The sequence below is a fragment of the Cantharellus anzutake genome, assembly GCF_015039405.1.
Source record: "Cantharellus anzutake strain C23 chromosome Unknown EI90scaffold_37, whole genome shotgun sequence".
Lineage (NCBI taxonomy): Eukaryota > Fungi > Basidiomycota > Agaricomycetes > Cantharellales > Hydnaceae > Cantharellus > Cantharellus anzutake.
In genome coordinates this window covers 465,175-478,614 of record NW_024066987.1, presented here as the reverse complement: position 1 = coordinate 478,614, position 13,440 = coordinate 465,175, and the positions used below count along the sequence as shown (strand labels likewise).

General features: G+C 48.8%; 9 protein-coding genes across 9 annotated transcripts; 5 read left to right on the top strand and 4 right to left on the bottom strand.

Moving 5' to 3' along the window:
* Positions 1–17: 17 nt before the first annotated feature.
* Positions 18–2,543, bottom strand: EI90DRAFT_2974724 (translation elongation factor Tu). Its single transcript, XM_039055818.1, has 14 exons — positions 2,457–2,543; positions 2,338–2,391; positions 2,007–2,270; positions 1,929–1,940; positions 1,838–1,858; positions 1,413–1,784; positions 1,308–1,351; positions 1,170–1,254; positions 1,089–1,114; positions 908–1,033; positions 833–851; positions 657–772; positions 488–587; positions 18–435 (listed from the first exon to the last, which is right to left on the bottom strand). The coding sequence occupies exons 1-14, from the start codon at positions 2,524–2,526 to the stop codon at positions 401–403; spliced, it is 1,344 nt and encodes a 447-aa protein (XP_038914103.1). The 5' UTR covers positions 2,527–2,543; the 3' UTR covers positions 18–400.
* Positions 2,544–2,795: 252 nt separating this feature from the next.
* EI90DRAFT_3281409 (Ribulose-phosphate 3-epimerase) lies at positions 2,796–4,252 on the top strand (the record flags this gene model as incomplete). The annotated part of the gene is made up of 7 exons (XM_039066823.1): positions 2,796–2,905; positions 3,041–3,066; positions 3,117–3,199; positions 3,257–3,317; positions 3,367–3,510; positions 3,569–3,700; positions 3,750–4,252. The coding sequence occupies 7 exons, from the start codon at positions 2,796–2,798 to the stop codon at positions 3,872–3,874; spliced, it is 681 nt and encodes a 226-aa protein (XP_038914102.1). The 3' UTR covers positions 3,875–4,252.
* An 11-nt stretch (positions 4,253–4,263) lies between these two features.
* EI90DRAFT_3290716 (uncharacterized protein) lies at positions 4,264–4,997 on the bottom strand (the record flags this gene model as incomplete). The annotated part of the gene is given in 5 exon segments (XM_039067239.1): positions 4,264–4,335; positions 4,355–4,412; positions 4,472–4,498; positions 4,569–4,714; positions 4,870–4,997. 5 exon segments carry the CDS (start codon positions 4,918–4,920, stop codon positions 4,264–4,266), a joined length of 354 nt encoding a protein of 117 aa, XP_038914101.1. The 5' UTR covers positions 4,921–4,997.
* Positions 4,998–5,151: 154 nt separating this feature from the next.
* EI90DRAFT_2926665 (uncharacterized protein) lies at positions 5,152–5,622 on the top strand (the record flags this gene model as incomplete). Its single annotated transcript, XM_039054922.1, has 3 exons — positions 5,152–5,249; positions 5,341–5,401; positions 5,458–5,622. Coding segments are annotated over 3 exons (324 nt in total), but the record flags the coding sequence as incomplete, so codon positions are not given.
* Positions 5,623–5,764: 142 nt separating this feature from the next.
* EI90DRAFT_3065925 (peroxisomal membrane anchor protein conserved region-domain-containing protein) lies at positions 5,765–7,174 on the bottom strand. Its single transcript, XM_039060920.1, has 5 exons — positions 7,050–7,174; positions 6,774–6,998; positions 6,656–6,709; positions 6,310–6,594; positions 5,765–6,251 (listed from the first exon to the last, which is right to left on the bottom strand). Exons 1-5 carry the CDS (start codon positions 7,104–7,106, stop codon positions 5,847–5,849), a joined length of 1,026 nt encoding a protein of 341 aa, XP_038914099.1. The 5' UTR covers positions 7,107–7,174; the 3' UTR covers positions 5,765–5,846.
* Positions 7,175–7,187: 13 nt separating this feature from the next.
* Positions 7,188–9,440, top strand: EI90DRAFT_1618068 (uncharacterized protein). The gene is made up of 7 exons (XM_039051971.1): positions 7,188–7,546; positions 7,606–7,943; positions 7,999–8,214; positions 8,276–8,415; positions 8,472–8,514; positions 8,570–9,123; positions 9,190–9,440. The coding sequence occupies exons 1-7, from the start codon at positions 7,377–7,379 to the stop codon at positions 9,223–9,225; spliced, it is 1,497 nt and encodes a 498-aa protein (XP_038914098.1). The 5' UTR covers positions 7,188–7,376; the 3' UTR covers positions 9,226–9,440.
* On the top strand, positions 9,241–10,548 carry EI90DRAFT_1617948 (uncharacterized protein). The gene is made up of 6 exons (XM_039051970.1): positions 9,241–9,662; positions 9,719–9,800; positions 9,857–9,964; positions 10,013–10,288; positions 10,345–10,364; positions 10,424–10,548. Exons 1-6 carry the CDS (start codon positions 9,655–9,657, stop codon positions 10,503–10,505), a joined length of 576 nt encoding a protein of 191 aa, XP_038914097.1. The 5' UTR covers positions 9,241–9,654; the 3' UTR covers positions 10,506–10,548.
* Positions 10,549–10,855: 307 nt separating this feature from the next.
* On the top strand, positions 10,856–11,499 carry EI90DRAFT_2926720 (glycine cleavage H-protein; the record flags this gene model as incomplete). Its single annotated transcript, XM_039054924.1, has 5 exons — positions 10,856–11,012; positions 11,069–11,112; positions 11,178–11,265; positions 11,328–11,365; positions 11,434–11,499. Coding segments are annotated over 5 exons (393 nt in total), but the record flags the coding sequence as incomplete, so codon positions are not given.
* Positions 11,500–11,557: 58 nt separating this feature from the next.
* EI90DRAFT_1617697 (Ndufb11, NADH dehydrogenase 1 beta subcomplex subunit) lies at positions 11,558–12,672 on the bottom strand. The gene is made up of 4 exons (XM_039051969.1): positions 12,348–12,672; positions 12,104–12,291; positions 11,877–11,992; positions 11,558–11,816 (listed from the first exon to the last, which is right to left on the bottom strand). Exons 2-4 carry the CDS (start codon positions 12,245–12,247, stop codon positions 11,738–11,740), a joined length of 339 nt encoding a protein of 112 aa, XP_038914095.1. The 5' UTR covers positions 12,248–12,291; positions 12,348–12,672; the 3' UTR covers positions 11,558–11,737.
* Between the last annotated feature and the right edge of the window lie 768 nt (positions 12,673–13,440).

Here is a 13,440-nt window from a genome sequence, read left to right as displayed (position 1 = left end):
TTTCAAATTGATAATGTGCCAATTTTTGAAATTTAAGTGCCTGAGCCAGTGAGAGTATGGCATGCACTATGACTACGAGTGGATCATCAAACTTTATCTGATCAGCCAAAAACACACTCCATGTCCGTAGCTGGTGAGAGGGGGGCTGTTTCCATATCTTTTTTATGTAAGTGGGGTCAACTGAACCTCAACAATTTTTTGACACCATATGGAGCATCCCTCAAACTAGGGAGGGAAAGGGTGCAGTGTAATAGGAAGTATTATAGGGCGTGAGGCGGCGAGATTGGAGGGTAGATAACGGGAAAGGGGACAGACTGTCTAAGCGAGCAGTGAGAATGTAGTGAATTCACTTCGGTGAGCGAAGTGATACATGGTGAAAATCTTAGGATAGCATTCGAGCTCAACCAAGGATATGGGTGACGAGGCCAGTGCCGACTGCAAATATGTGATTGAGAAACGTCGAATGGAGGTAAAACGTAAGGCTTACCTGTCTTCCCGCCTTCACGGAGTGTAAATCGTGATCCAACCTCCATTGCGACATCATGGACGAGTTCCCCAACAAGGTCAACGTTGTCACCAGGCATAACCTACGAAATGTGTTATCTCAGTGATCTCGATGATTAGGATTCAAGACCACTGGGCCCCTTGAAACGCACCAGTTTCTCTTCGACGTCAGGTGTCCCTGGCGGGAAGCTGAGGGCAACTGTGATATCAGCGGTACGGAGGAACAACTGTGGCTTGTAATTCTGCATGAAAGGAGTGTAGCGTCCACCTGGGATTCAGATTTCATCATAAGCACAGTGATAGCTAAGCTCTGAGCATGAATAATCACCTTCTTCCTTGGTCAAGACCTTTGAAGCACGATTACCAAGGAGGTCATTAACGGAGAAGCTCAATAGATACGTACGTATACCTGAGCCTGGAATTTCTTGGCGGACTTGATGGATCCAGGTACAGCGATAACCTGTCCTCTGCGCACCTGTTCACGCTTGGTGCCACGAAGAAGGGCGCCCATGTTGTCACCAGCCTGACCCTAGCAGAAATGTCCTTCAACAGACTGACGTTTGCTTGCTCAAATTTAAGCGTACTCTGTCAAGTTCCTTATGAAACATTTCTAAGTGCTAGACTGAGTCGAAGTTTTTTGCCTCGAGATTATGAAGCTTGCCTACCAATTCCGGTCAGGGTGGTCTTGAACGATTCGCCAAGACCGATTACTTCGACTTCATCTCCCTTGTTGCAAATGCCTCTCTCAACCTAGGTTTCCTTGCGATTAATGATATGCGGCTTGGGGAGCACGGATTGCTCACACGGCCAGTTGCGACAGTACCACGCCCAGAGATAGAGAATACATCTGGGCAGAAAGAAAGATATCAGTGATTCAATTCTTCATGCTGCCCTCTTGTCTTGCCAACCTTCAATAGGCATCAAGAATGATTTCTCGAGGTCACGAGGGGGTAAGTCTAACCACTCATCGCAGTTCCGGACAAGTTCGACTATCTTGGCGGCACCAATTTCCTCATCACGCCCTTCGAGAGCGGCCAGAGCTGACCCCATGACGATTGGCGTGTTGTCACCATCGAATTTATATTCGTTAAGCAACTCGCGCATTTCCATATCCACAAGGTCAAGCATTTCTTGGTCCTCGACTTGATCCACCTTGTTGATAAAAACCACAAGCTTTGAGATACCGACTTGACGCGCGAGAAGTAAGTGTTCCCTGGTCTGAGGCATTTGGCCATCCGTTGCAGATACGACGATAATAGCACCATCCATCTGGGCGGCTCCTAAATGCACAGTAAATAAGCAGATGCATTCCAGGACAAAGCGATGAAATGACCGGTAATCATGTTTTTGATGTCTTAATTAAATAAAATCCCATTTCCAACTTCAACGATGGGCGGTGTAACATAGTAGAACAAGACACATACAATCGGCATGTCCTGCAACCAATAAAATATTAAATGTGGGGTTATGTTTGTATAGCAGTAAAGACCAAATTAACCCACCAGGGCAATCAATGTGACCATAATGACGAGCATCCGTTTCGTATTCCACGTGCGAGGAATTGATAGTGATGCCTCGCTGACGTTCCTCGGGAGCTTTGTCAATTGACCCATAGTCAACAAACTTATTAGAGCCCGACTTTTGCGACAAAACTTTGGTGATAGCAGCTGTGAGAGTTGTTTTTCCATGATCAACATGACCAATGGTGCCAATGTTCATATGCGGTTTCGCCCGAGAGAACGCTTCTGCATAAGTTCGTACCGAGCCTTCCCAAAATATACACCGCAGCGTTCAGGTATATGGACTCATGGTTGAATCAATGGACCCTCATACCAGCTGTTGAGCGAGAAGAAAGGCCTAAAATTGCGCTGGTGGTCGGGCGGAAGGCTGTGACAAAGCGCGATGCTGTTAATATCCGAATCGAGGGCCACAACGAATGCTGCGATTCGTACCCCTGAACGCATGGACAGAACCAGATGTCGCTGCGGCTGCGAACCTAGCGACAACCCAGGGAGACAACATTTTGAGCGCCTAAAACGCTAAATGAAAAAGTTCAAGTGCTGAGAACTTCTGGGAATATGTAACTCAACGAAATTTTGAACGCGGATGTTCCCGTGCCAATTCCTTTTTGGGGCAAGTGTTTAGTTTCCGTGGAAGTGGTCCTTGCGCAAGCAGCGAATCATCGGCGATTTCCTGAGGCCCTCGACAGCCAAGGTACTCATGACCACCCACGAATAAACACGCTCAGGCAATTCATAAGGCAGCCTACTAGATTTCAGAGAGCGGATCCAATGCCTCCGGCCATCATCGCACCGTCAGTTCTTGCGTCGGACTTTGGACAGCTCAGTGCAGAATGCAAACGAATGATAAAAAATGGGGCGGAATGGCTTCACATGGGCAAGTTTAGCCGTGTCAATCTGTACCTGACATGCCTTCATTGACGAAATTACTACCTTAGATGTCATGGATGGGTGCGAATTTCCGATCGTGAACATCGTGTTTCACGGGTCTCCATCTAACGATCCTATCAATATAGGCACTTTGTTCCTAATATCACTATGGGTAAGCATCATATACTGGGGTCACCGATCCTTCACGCCCCCACATCGTAGGCGCCCCAGTGTTAGCATGTATTTCCAAAGGAGTGCCAGAAATATTTATGGATTGCCATATGATGGTATCAGAGCCCGAGAAGGTTCGGCTCAAGCCTCTCATGAGCAGTTCTAGGCCATTCTCATATTCGTCTTCCCAGTGGGTCGCTGACATCGCAAATGCAGGCGGTGCACTGTACTGTTTCCACCGTGAGGCTACTGGTCAGTCCTAGTTTGATTTTGATGTTCCTGACGACTCATTGTGCTCAAGAGGACCCCCTGTCACTCATACGCAAGGTTCATGACCATGGAATGAAAGCTGGAATTGCAATTTCACCGGATACTCCTTCATCCGCCATCTCAGACCAAGTGGGAAATGAGGCCGACATGCTGCTAGTCATGACAGTGTACCCAGGTTTGTTCATGTCGACGATTGGTGAGCTTCATTGATTGAGGCAGTGCTTATTTCGCAGGAAAGGGTGGTCAGAAATTTATTGAACGATGCCTCCCAAAGGTTGAGGAACTTCGTGCTCGATTCCCCGAAAAGGATATTGAGGTGGATGGCGGTGTCGGCCCATCCACAATCGATCAGTGTGCTCATGCCGGTATGTTTGCCGTCCGCGGTTCATTCTTCGACGCTGATTACGGGAAAAGGGTCCAATGTCATCGTTGCTGGAACAGCCGTTTTTGGCGCCGAAGACCCGGAAAAAGTCATCGCAACGCTTAGAGCTTCAGTCAATGCTGCCCAAGAGAAATTTGCCCAGGAAAGGCGCAAATAGCCATCCCACGCAAACCGAAGCCAACGAAGTTTATCCGTATAAACCTCTTCATCACTCATACGAGTGATAATCTGCAGCTCTTCTCCAGATAGGTGCGACTCGGAGAAGAAATAAAGGGAACAGATCAACCAGGATGCCCTAAGTGACTTTTTGACCTGGTTCCAGTGTGCCATTAGTCCAGGGTAAAGACACAAGTACACCCCTTTACGGAGGGGCGTGCAAATATAATGATACAGTTCGTAGATCGATGTGCGAGGAACTAGTAAACCACCATCGGCAGGGCTACAGAAATTGGTGCAGTTCCCTGCATTAGGAGAAAGCATGATCTAAAAAGCCTGGTAGCAAGAGGTGCAAGTTATCCAAAGCGAAGCGTCCATCCTTGTCCGAGGCTACAGTTCTTCGTAGAAAAGAACCTTTGGGTCCTGCATCAACAATGGATAACTCTGTAGCAGAATTGTGCCCTAAGAAAAACAAACCAACCTCAAGCATGAGCTCTTCGAGTATGTGCATGTCCCAATATGCGGGGGTTCGGGTATGACTGGAATCGCGCGAGTCCATAATTGAAAAATATTTAAGAGGAAATTTGAGGGCACGCACAATATGACTGCTTGAGCATCAGCAAATCTTAGAGGCGAGGCGAACGCCCCAAGCTCAGCAACCAAACGCTGAGAAACAGGAAGCGGCTCAAGCTTACTTTGCCCACACTGAAAACACGTTGTATGCCTGAGACAGTCGATATTCTAACGCCCCTGGCTCCGCGCCAGACAAAGCAGAAGCCTTGACGTTAAGTATTGCTCTTCGGAATTTTGCGATGTCATCCGGATTGTTCTTTACACGTATCTGAGCCAATAAATCAGTGCCCGATGCGAAACGCGATGGAAGATGAAAGGACAGAGAAATCAAGTATCCCATCTCGTTGTAGCGTCAAATGCAAACAAGCTTTGGGTTCGATGGGGGTTCGATGGGGGTTCGCTGTGGGTTACATGATGACTAACCTCCGCAGTTAGGACTACAGTATTCTTGAAGTGCTCACACGCTGTACTCATGTCGGCACCCACACTTCTAGCCAAGGTCGCGGCAGGGGCAGAGGAGTCACTTCCCCGAGTCACTTATTGGGCCAAGGCTAGAAGCGCGGTGCGTGACAGGTGACAAGTCACGCTTGACGCGTCACCTCCCAAGCGCCAGCCCTGCTAACTGGACCCGTTTATTCCATGGTGGGCGGCACGCTTCCTCGTGAACCCTAGCCACATTTTCACTAAGTCTTCGTGGTTTTGTAGCTCATTTTCTCAGTCTTCAAAACTCTGACGGACCAAAGAGTCACCGTCGAACTCAAGAACGACCTCTGCATCGTTGGAACCTTGAAGTCGGTAGACCAGTTGAGTTGCATTAAGATTTGACCTCTGAGTTTTGTCTGAGTGTTTTCACCCTCTCATGCAATCCCTATTATATGCTTTCCCGATCCCAAGGTTCTTGAACATCCGATTAGATAACATTTCTGTCATGGACGAGGCACGGCACCCTCACATGGTATACTAGATACCTTATGTCTCCCTTCACCGCTGATGAATCGTGGTTGGTCACAGATAGCTGTAAAGAATTGCTTCATACGAGGATCGGTTGTTCGGTATGTACAATTGCCTGTCGCCGGAGTCGACGTCCAATTATTAGAGGATGCATCGAGGAGGGGTACGTTCTATTTTACTTCCGGGGGCATAAGCCAATGCCTTGTACTACCCCATAGAACTTGAAGCTACGATGACGACCTCGCAACAACCGCGGGTCGTACGGTAGAACTACGGGACGTATCAGTCAGTCGGAATCACTCAATGGAGAAATGCGGATGCCATGAGTCCTGATCTACTTCATTATGTATGGATCAAACGCGAAAGTATCAGTAAAGCGTCGATATCTGGACCGATCGCATAAAGTACAATGGCATATTGTACGGGGCTGCAATGTCATCTTGTCTAGATTAAGCAACCACTTCATTATTTTCGGTCTCCGAGCCAACAAGCACGCCAGAATTTGACAATAGATCTTCCTTGCCCTTTCCCTTATCAGGGGCAGGTGGGGTTTCTACAACAGCAGCGAGTGGTTCTAAAACCTTCTCTCCAGGGGCAGATGGAACAGGATGTATGATGGGGGGCGAAGTCGTCGCTGTGTTGGAAGTTGGTGAGCCGGTTAGTTGCCATGAAGGGATGGTTGGCTTGGTTGGCAAAAATGTGGAGCCTCCAGCGGGCGAGAAGTTCGAGCCGGGACGCGAAATAGACGATAACTGAGGTCCAGAACGTGACAAGAGGAGAGCTTTCAGTGACTTGAGTTCCTGCTGAAGATCGACGAGAGCTTGCGATTGTGCATCTCCATGTTTTTCCAGCATCTTGAAAATCGATATGAATCTGCGCACGGTTATTCAGACAACTCAGATCAAAGCTCACCTTCGGTAACATGTCTCGTACATTGTTGACCTCGTCACGTATTTCTCTTAACTCGGCTTTTGTTTTGTTTTCTGCTTCTTTTCCCTCGTTGAGAGCAACCTGAAGTGTTTCAAGAGCAGCATCAACTTTCGCGCACTCTTCATCAATAATGGCACGGGCCGCTGTTGACCCAGATTGAACATCTTTAATCATAGCAGCTGCGGCATCGAACTGGGCTGTCAATGCATCACGGTCAGCCTCGTAAGCGCTCGAACTTGGCGGTTTGAGATGAGGAAATAAATATTTCTAGGTCGGACCTCATTAGTTTTGCCACGGATAATTTCGATGCTCCGCCAGCGTTACTTACCCGGGCAAGGGCCATTACCCCGTACATTACGCCGCCAGAAACAACAGCCATGATCTTGCGTAGAATAAGTGGAAATTGAGCTGTGCTCCAATACTGAGGCCACACGAAACAGGCTCACGAAGTAATCCCGCCAATCCCTCTCCGGAACCGAAGGTGCGACAAGGGGTGCAGGGTTATATGAACTTGGTGCATAAGTTGACTGTCCATATTGTGTCGAAGGATAGGAAGGTGTAGGTGGCACTGAAGTATTCGCGGATTGAGCCAGGACTTGTTCAATCTCAGCATTTGTTAGTCCTTTTGATTCTAAGAAGGCAATCTTTTGTGTAATGGGATGTTGTCGCATCTGAAGGAAAAAAATAAGCGCCGGGCATCAAGTAGACGTAATGGGGCTTACAGACGGGTCACCCAGGAAAGCAAGCGCATTGCGAATAAGTTCTTGACGGTCCGCCATGATGGGCTACCCCAAGTATTGCTCCTCCGCAGAAAGATCACAGCAGTGGGATTGATTGCGCAACAGCGGGCTCGTGACCGTTTCTCCATTTTCGGCACGCAGTTGGCGCTTCCTGATTTTCTCCCATGTTTTCCCAGTTTACGAGGCGGCTTCAGGACAGTCTAGAGGCGGTAGAACACATTGCGGTATCAGGGGTCTCCCCAGTTGCTGGCAGTACCCCACATCGTACGGGAAGCGCTGAAACTGGCAAGCAAACATCCGCTTCCAGTCATGGTCATTCCTCAGACAATTCCTGTGGCGCATCGTCTACGTCTTTGGCTGAGGATTCGCTCTCTGGCTTTCGGCGCTCGATGTCTTCGCAACGTCCAGCATCACCTTCCCCTCCCACTCATGTTAATGCGCCACCCCGGACAACTGGAAGCAATAAAGAGCCCGAAGCTGTGAGAAGGACTCTTACATTGCAGGAGCGTCTACAAGCTTCATTGGTCTCTAAATCCAGCACGCGTGCAAGTCCTCCAATCACTTCTCCACTGGCGGAGGCGAGGGAAGCACAGGATTTTGCCAGAGCAGACCAGTCTCAAGAAACCGACCCACTTCAAGTACCTTTACCCACTTCTCCACCACCCGAAGTTGACTCTCCAACTCCCATCGCTCCCGTTGCTCCCATTCCAGTACCAGCAGACCCTCTCACTCCCAGTTTAGCTGCAGCTGAGCTTCACTCCCCGTGTCCACGGCCACACTCGCAACTCCAGTCGATTATTCCCCTATCCTCCCTCGCGGAGTATCCTACGAGCTCGTCTCCTACTCAGTGGAGCACGGGAAACACTAGTGACCAATGTACGTCTTCACAAGACTCATCGTGTCACAAGCTTATACCTTTCTCATTCCCAAGTGTATGGCGCCTCTTTTCAGGCTGATGGGATGGCGCCGAAACCTTCAGATATTGTGGAATCTGTGCCTTCAGAGGGAGGGGAAATCAGCACAGAGCCCGTAGAATCCATGGTAGCGCTTTTGGAAAGTTCTGATCAGATTCAAACGGAACTTCATGATGGGACTTCTTCAAATCTGACTGATGATAGACTTCAGGTTGTAGAAAAGCGTTTCTCTGGTCAGTGTCATTATACGGAATTAGCTAACTGATCACTCCGCGCTGAACGGATGATCTACAGACATGGCATCTTCTTTCAAACGATTGCAAGCGGAAAGACATGCGGCAGACAAGCTCCTGAAATCGTTCTCCCCTTCACTTGCGATATCTGACTTAACAGGTCTGGCAGCTTTTCTCGCCAACCTGATGTCTGCTGCGGATGTGAGCCTTCCGGCCCTTAATCGTTGTGCTTCGTTCTAAGATAATCACTTTCTTAGGATGCAGCAGCAGACATCAGGGAACTGACGGAGAAGCTCAGAAGTAAGTGCATTTTTTCGCACCGCCCTGTCAGTGGACTAACATCCCAAATTGTTAGTCCAGGCGGAGCGAATGGAAGAGCTACGGGACACTCATAGTTTGGAGGGGATATCTCGTTCTGAGCAGGTTGATCTCCTTCAACGTCAGCAGAAGGAAGCCGAGGCCTTGTTAGCTGCATCCCAATCGGCTGCTGCTGGCTCTATTGCGGAGCTCGAGACACTTCGCAAGAAGGGGAGAGACGATCTGGCAGCTGTTCAGGGCGAGCTGGAGAAGGCGCGGAAGATGATTAAAGAAGAAGAGGAGAAGCGAGTCAAGGCCATCAGTCTGTTGAAGACAGTGCGCACCAAATTGGTAAACACTGAAAAAGAACTTGAAGAGGCAAACCAAGAACGAACACGCTTGAAAGAGGATGGCATTAAACTCCGCGACAAGGAAAAGTCAGAGCGAGAAAGGCTCGAAGCTGAAATTCAGAAACTCAAGGATGAAAAGGCGAAGGAATCGGCGAGGCTGTGGACCCAATTTGAGGCAGATCTAGCCAATCAGCGCCTGAAGATGGAGAAGGAAATGTCCGCGAAGCAGAGCCAACTAGAGCTTCAAATCATAAACCTCAAGGTTGGTGTCACCTCGGTTTCCAGCAGCGCAGGAATTGATCCCACTCTCAGGCCACGCATGACCAAGAATTGTCCGCGCAAGATGTCAAGATATCGCAATTAGAAGCCTCTAATAAGTCGCTCACGGTTGAGCGTAATTCACTATTCGATCAACTTCAGACACGCCAAGCCGAAGTAGAGTCATCCCAATCCCACCAAGAATCGTTAGAGAATCAGGCAACCGAGCTCCGTCATCAACTCCGCGAGGCCAATGACAAAATCCATACACTCTCCGATGAGCTTGTCGAGCTTCAGCGGCGACATGATGCTACTGGGCTCGGGAGCCCTTCTACGAGCTTCGCTAATAATCTCCAAATAGTTTCCGATATCGAGCGACGGTATGAAAATAAGATTTCTGACCTTCGTCAGAGGATGGATATTCTTGAGCGCGAGCGCAGCGAGGCAGAGGAGGAGTGGAGTCGTAATCTGACTGAACGATCCCGGGAAATCGATAGACTACGGACTGATCTATCGATAAGAGACAGTGCGAAGAATGAGGAGGTTGGACAAGCAGTTGCAAAGGAACAAGTTATCGCCATGCTGAAACAGGAGATCAGTTTGCTGACAGATGAGAAGCTGTTGGCACTGAATGATGCCAAATCGGCGAATGCAGCGGCTGAGCAAGCTCGGGAGGCTGAAGTGAGTTGTCTTCCGCGTGATCCGCTGGTATTTCATCCCTATTGATTGCGTTGTAGAATTTCTCCCAGATGGAGCAAAACCATCTATCGCAGCGAGTCACTGCCCTCGAGAAAGAAGCGGAAGAACTGCGCATCCGTGAAATAAGTCTTCGCGCAGGCAACAAAGTACGTCGTCCTTTGCTGCTGGATGATATCTAACTCCGTTATTGTTAGACATTGCGAGAGGAACTACGTAAGGTGCAAAGCTCTGCTGCCCTCCTGGAGAGGGGTCGAAATCCTGGCATTGGCTATTGGGCGAACAAGTCGCGGAGCAACCTAAATGGTCAGGATATAAATGAAGATCGTCCTGGTTCTCCGCATCCTTCTTCTCCCGCCCATTCGGTGTTCTCGGACACTGACAGTCCAAGAACGAAGCTGAGTGAAGAAGCAGTTAACCTTGAATACCTTCGGAACATCATCATGCAGTTCCTCGAGCACAAGGAAATGCGGGTAGGTCGAAACAGTGTCGTATATCTGGTCATCGTGCTGAATGAATTGTCTCCTAGCCGCACTTGGTTCGAGTCATGTCTGTCATTCTGCAATTTACCCCCTCTGAAACACGCCGGCTGATCTCTAAAGTTTAAGAACTGTGCTTTCCGCTTGCGAATCCTTATCCTCGCCCCTATTCGTACTTGCCGTATTCCTATGCATTATAGTATATGTGTAATCCTATTGATCATTCGCCGGCCGAAATATTATTATTTGTTTACAAGAGGCAATCTGTGGTGGCTGTACGCTTCCAGTTTCTCTTCGGCTCGCGAATTTATCTGGACGCACTCGAAGTGCAATCCTATCCTTATTATGGTTACTTCTGCGTTCAGAACAGCTGCTCGGTCCATTCACTTCCCTATACAATCATCCCGAATCACTAGGCTACCGAGAGCCAGGCTAGGAGTCGTTCCCGCTCCTCAATGGCTGGCTCGAACCATTGTTAGTATGTATCTCGAGCATTTTTGCCCCTCGTGCTAGACACCGCTCATAAGTGTCTACCACTTCCCCCCCGGTACACCCCTTCAAATAATAGCAAAGAAGTTTACCAAAGAACACGAATGGGTATCATTCGATTCCGACACTGGCATTGCCACAATCTCTATCACAAACCACGCCCAAAATAGTCTAGGAGACGTCGTTTTCGTTGAGCTCCCGACGGCTGGGGAGGAAATTAAGGCAGGCGGTTAGTGTGCGTAAGTGATGATTGAAGAACAACCTCACAGAGATTTCTTCGTGCAGAACAGATTGGTGCTGTCGAGTCGGTTAAAGCTGCCTCCGACATTGTGAGTGGTACTAATTCGCAATTTGGGACTGCTAGCAAAATAAATCTTCGTTTGTAACATTTCAGTATGCACCAGTATCTGGAGTTATCGAGGAGGTAAACGAGCAACTTGACTCGGTCCCGAGCTTGTTGAATAAGTCTCCAGAAGGCGATGGTATGATTCATACCCGAACCGCTGTAGCCCTGTTAATACTAAAAAAAATTGCGTGGTGGCAGGGTGGCTTTGTAAATTGAAAGCAACGAACCCGGCTGAGGTGAGATCACTTCAGCCGCAGCATTGATCTAAACACTGACACTCATTTCGTCGGGCAATTCTTCCTAGCTGGATGCCCTATTGACTGCTGAAGCCTATGCGAAATATTGCGAGGGAGAGAGTGAGGAACACTGATTCCTTCGGACGATTCAACTCAATATGCTTCTCTACGGCGAGTACTCAACTACTCAAGCACAGATATCATGCCGCTCGTCGCTGTGTATGTGCCAGCAGAATATCGCAGGTGCTTATATTATTGTACAACGCAACAGTATCCCGTTGCTCATAGAATAGGAAATAGGATGGGAAGTCTGACAATTCTAGCGGACCGCCAACCAGATTGTGCGGTCCTCAGGAATGATCCACAGCATAATTATGATGGACGGTATTCTGTTGGCTCTCCGCGAGCCTCCATCCGCTGTTTCGCCTCGTGAAGAGCCCACTGCGAGATACTACGACACAAGGTCACCTCATCAACGTCAACGGATCGGGGAATGGCGTGTGATATCTACCTAGTGTCAGGCTTATAATACAGACCGACAGAGGCGAGAGCCAGAGAGCCAAACATTCCCCAATACCAGATGTATTCCCAATCTTCTTTCTTGCGCTTTTGTCCGGGGAGCGGTGGCTGAAAATTTTAAGGCAATTCATGCGACATTGACATCCGCGGAAAAACGGTGGCAAATGAGATAGGATTATTAGCCAGGTCTTGCAAGTGGGTAGGCGTGTGATGGTTCACCTTTTCACCAAAGATATGCCCGGAGGGCTCGTTATAGTCAGTCCCATGCGATGCATGCCTCTTCTGGGCAGCAAGGGCTCTGGACAGAGGACATGATATTGATCTACTCAACTGCGAAGACGAAGAGCGAACCGCGCTGTTCATGTCGTGCTTTGGTGGTTGGAAGGCGGCCCTTGCCGAAACACGTGCTGTGAAACAATCGACGAATCAGCATGGGCTTCGCAAAAAATTTTTGTTCGCCCACGTCTCGGTTGAGCCTCAGTTTGAGCCTCCAGAAATCGGCTTTGTAGCGTGTCTTGGGCGAATGGATAAGGGAAAGGCACCAACTAATACCCGTCTGATTCCCCATCCCCTGTGGGCGCTAATGGAACAGTCCATCACCTAAAGTATTCATATTGCACGCCGGTTGGGTGGATGTGCTTGGATCAGAGTGATCCATTTATTGCTTAAATAGCATCAAGAGTCTGAGACTACACTGCACAGGATCAGAACATGACTCTTGTGCAATATGCTGACGAGGGAAAATGCTTGTAGCAGAATACGAGTGCATTTCCCGAGGAAAATTCTGCCCTGACTGGATGTTTTCTATCTCACTGCTGGCGGCACTTACGTAATTTCCTGAAGGGTACCCCTGCACTCTTTCGTATCACAACAGGACCTGGTGAATCATAGGCTCACAGTTGCTTTAGCGATGAGGCCATCCGCCATCGCTCCCAGCGGTGTCGCTATTGCACTTCGACTAGAACGATGTCGCCGTTTGATTGAGTGGACTCGTCATATTGCAAAAATCCCCTCTCTGCGACGCACCAACCCTAGCGCTAGAAACCCTGCAAGCGCATAGGAGATGCATATCATTGTTGGAATGTCTAAGCAATCGCTCTCTGGGCTATAAACCTCGCCTTTCTTTTCCGGAAACAAGGTCCTAATGGAGTGTTGTACTATATCAATATGGGCCAACCGCGGCCGCGGTCGCCTTGACTAAGGCAAAGGTAATAGAATTGAATAGAAGGGTCAGGTTCCAGCATGCCAATGGGTAGGTAGGATACCATCCTATCCAGAAACCATCCATCAGGCGTTAGAGCACGAAGCGAGCTGCTTGTCCAGGCTATCAATGGCTCGAATTGATAATACCAACACATCACTTAACGTGAAACCGAAAGGGCCCAAAAGTATGGAAAACCAGTATCAGAGCGACAGGATTTCATATCAGTCTGAGTCTCGCCCACTGCGATCATTTTGGGGTGCGTCATCCTCACGATCCACAACAAACGCTGACATGACTTTATCACGGATCTGGGCCTGCCTTGGGATACCCACAGACACTTAAGGCGGTCTAC

What these genes read in the sequence shown, in the direction of transcription:
- EI90DRAFT_3065925 (XM_039060920.1), bottom strand. Translation starts at nt 7,106, where the DNA reads ATGGCGGACCGTCAAGAACTTATTCGCAATGCGCTTGCTTTCCTGGGT. An exon ending in CTTTCCTGGGTGACCCGTCT is followed by an intron (nt 6,999 to 7,049) that starts GTAAGCCCCATT and finishes TTTTTCCTTCAG; the next exon opens with ATGCGACAACATCCCATTAC. An exon ending in GGGATTGGCGGGATTACTTC is followed by an intron (nt 6,710 to 6,773) that starts GTGAGCCTGTTT and finishes ATTCTACGCAAG; the next exon opens with ATCATGGCTGTTGTTTCTGG.
- EI90DRAFT_1617697 (XM_039051969.1), bottom strand. Translation starts at nt 12,247, where the DNA reads ATGAACAGCGCGGTTCGCTCTTCGTCTTCGCAGTTGAGTAGATCAATA. An exon ending in GGCATATCTTTGGTGAAAAG is followed by an intron (nt 11,993 to 12,103) that starts GTGAACCATCAC and finishes TAAAATTTTCAG; the next exon opens with CCACCGCTCCCCGGACAAAA. An exon ending in TATTATAAGCCTGACACTAG is followed by an intron (nt 11,817 to 11,876) that starts GTAGATATCACA and finishes CTTGTGTCGTAG; the next exon opens with TATCTCGCAGTGGGCTCTTC.
- EI90DRAFT_1617948 (XM_039051970.1), top strand. An exon ending in GTCTTCGCGCAGGCAACAAA is followed by an intron (nt 9,965 to 10,012) that starts GTACGTCGTCCT and finishes CGTTATTGTTAG; the next exon opens with ACATTGCGAGAGGAACTACG. An exon ending in TCGAGCACAAGGAAATGCGG is followed by an intron (nt 10,289 to 10,344) that starts GTAGGTCGAAAC and finishes ATTGTCTCCTAG; the next exon opens with CCGCACTTGGTTCGAGTCAT.
- EI90DRAFT_1618068 (XM_039051971.1), top strand. Translation starts at nt 7,377, where the DNA reads ATGGTCATTCCTCAGACAATTCCTGTGGCGCATCGTCTACGTCTTTGG. An exon ending in ACCTGATGTCTGCTGCGGAT is followed by an intron (nt 8,416 to 8,471) that starts GTGAGCCTTCCG and finishes TCACTTTCTTAG; the next exon opens with GATGCAGCAGCAGACATCAG. An exon ending in ACTGACGGAGAAGCTCAGAA is followed by an intron (nt 8,515 to 8,569) that starts GTAAGTGCATTT and finishes CCAAATTGTTAG; the next exon opens with TCCAGGCGGAGCGAATGGAA.
- EI90DRAFT_2974724 (XM_039055818.1), bottom strand. Translation starts at nt 2,526, where the DNA reads ATGTTGTCTCCCTGGGTTGTCGCTAGGTTCGCAGCCGCAGCGACATCT. An exon ending in ATTCTTGATGCCTATTGAAG is followed by an intron (nt 1,352 to 1,412) that starts GTTGGCAAGACA and finishes CTTTCTGCCCAG; the next exon opens with ATGTATTCTCTATCTCTGGG. An exon ending in GTACTGTCGCAACTGGCCGT is followed by an intron (nt 1,255 to 1,307) that starts GTGAGCAATCCG and finishes AAGGAAACCTAG; the next exon opens with GTTGAGAGAGGCATTTGCAA.